We start from the raw sequence: 1,967 nt of genomic DNA, 5'->3' as shown, positions 1-1,967 counted from the left end.
CTTCAGTGGCTCGCTGGCATTTAACCACTGTGTGATGCGCCCCTCAGCTCCAGTAACATGTGTAGCCGCGGCCGTGGGAGATGTTTATGCCTGTAAAAGCTACAAGCTTTATTTTGAGCTAACAGTTTGTTTAAATGTATGTGCATGCTTCTGGTCTGGATGGTGACAGAGTTGTGTTTCCAGCAATACCTCGAATGTTTTACTAACCCAGCTTTTTAATTTTGTGCAGCTTCTCCACAAAAGCTCTTTCAGACTTTCCCTCTTTAAATATTTGCTTTTAGCGTCAGTGAATGAAAACCATGAAATGTACATGAAGGATTCTGTGTCTGCTGCAGAGGTTGGTACAGGCCAGTACGCCACAACAAAGGGCATCTCTCAGACCAACTTGATAACCACTGTGACGCCAGAGAAAAAGGCAGAAGAGGAGAAAGACGATGAAGAGGGCAAAAAGAAAAGAGCAGAGGAAGTCACCCCGGTCTCGGCAATACGCCACGACACCAAGGTAGAGTTGGGGATGGAGGGGTGTTAAACTGGCCTGTCTGGGAGCGCTGGGAGAAAGGCAGAGCTGTTGGGGTGAAGGAGGGAGGAGAGAAGCTGGAATACGCGCGGTCGGACGAGTGTGTCTTAAGTCAATATTTTTATAGTCCTTTCGCATTCCATGTGATGTTGGAGAAGTTAGTCGCTGCCTCGGGCTGCGCTTGGAGTCCTTTTGCCAATTGGCACCGCGGTTTCTCCAGGGTGTTCTGTAGGAAATGCCCTCCGTGGCCTGGCAGGGCACGTTCTGCTCCTGCAGGCTTGTGAGGGCATCGGGGGCTTCAGCATTTGACAAGGCAGCAGCACAGTTCTGAGCTCTTGCACAGAGCTCTGTCGTGTATTCCTCATCCACTTCCCATGATACTCTGTTTCCTTGTGTGCATTTTGATGAGCATTTTTCCCCATTAACTCTTGAGTATTAATATACCACAATAAGCCTTTTTTTCTGGCTTACAAAAGCGCGTACATCCCTCGTTTGAAGTTTTGCATTGAAGAAAACTCTCTTTGTCGGTGATTCTCTGCTCAGATGTCAAATCCGGTGCATCCCTCACCATCTCCATTTACACCCACAAAACCATCACAAAAGCCTGTGAATGTTCAAGCCTGAACTTCTGCCCTCATCACATCAGGCCGCAGTGAGCTGAAGGATCTAGTCCTCCAAAAGAGTTGCAGTGGAGGTGCCACAGACCAGGAGCTCACTGAGTGACTCTAAACTGCCCATGAGCCGGTCTTGTGAGAGCGGGCGCTGTAATGGTAGCCGTAAAAAAAATAATCTCTGCAAAATTTAACTGGGGTCCTGTTGGAACTCTTGACAGTTCCCACATGGAGAAATGTTGATGCAAATCAGATACGCAGAAAATACCCAAGAGAAATGAACTCTGTCCCGAGTGTGTTAATTTAGGCCAGTGGAGAGAGCAGCTGCATTTCCAAGATCGTTCCTTGTTGTGGAAATACTCACAGGTATTTTTAGGGAAATACTTTGATGGTGCTTAAACATGCACAAGGGAATGATTCTTACGCCCCCCACCCCCAAAGGCTGGGGTCTGTATAAACCATCTCTGAGCAGCTCTGTGGAGATCTCAGTCCCGCTTCCCCTGGAGCTGCTGACAGCTTCGCCACAAAGCGCAGGGGGGCTCAGGACAGCTTTGGAATCGCATTCCTCTTCAAGGGGATATAAATTTTATAGGTGGGGTTTCAGCTTTCCCACTAAGACATTTTCCCTTTGTTTCATCCATACGGATTTAAGCACTAGAAGTTACTCTCAATGTTAACACCACAGAGCTGTCAGGGAGCAGTCTGTAGTAGTCAAGAATAAATTTACTTTGGCTTTTTTGCTGGTGTAATATGTAGAAAAGTTCTGTATTTAACTCACGCTAAGTCCTGCGAGTCCATCAGCACTGAATTTTGGCGGAGGCTCGCTGCGTTAAACCCAT

General features: G+C 47.4%; 1 protein-coding gene across 1 annotated transcript in view; it reads left to right on the top strand.

The window, feature by feature from the left end:
- Window positions 1-502, top strand: part of LOC104494666 (band 4.1-like protein 3) — a gene marked incomplete at its 3' end in the record, with an annotated part of 36,905 nt that extends 36,403 nt beyond the window's left edge. Inside the window, exon 13 of the mRNA XM_010137532.1 lies at window positions 282-502. Coding sequence (XP_010135834.1) covers window positions 282-502 — 221 coding nt within the window. The remainder of the gene's footprint in view (window positions 1-281) is intronic.
- Between the last annotated feature and the right edge of the window lie 1,465 nt (window positions 503-1,967).

The sequence above is a fragment of the Buceros rhinoceros genome, unplaced genomic scaffold (genome assembly GCF_000710305.1).
Source record: "Buceros rhinoceros silvestris isolate BGI_N320 unplaced genomic scaffold, ASM71030v1 scaffold7476, whole genome shotgun sequence".
In the NCBI taxonomy this organism is placed as follows: domain Eukaryota; kingdom Metazoa; phylum Chordata; class Aves; order Bucerotiformes; family Bucerotidae; genus Buceros; species Buceros rhinoceros.
This window is presented reverse-complemented; position numbering and strand designations above follow the sequence as displayed.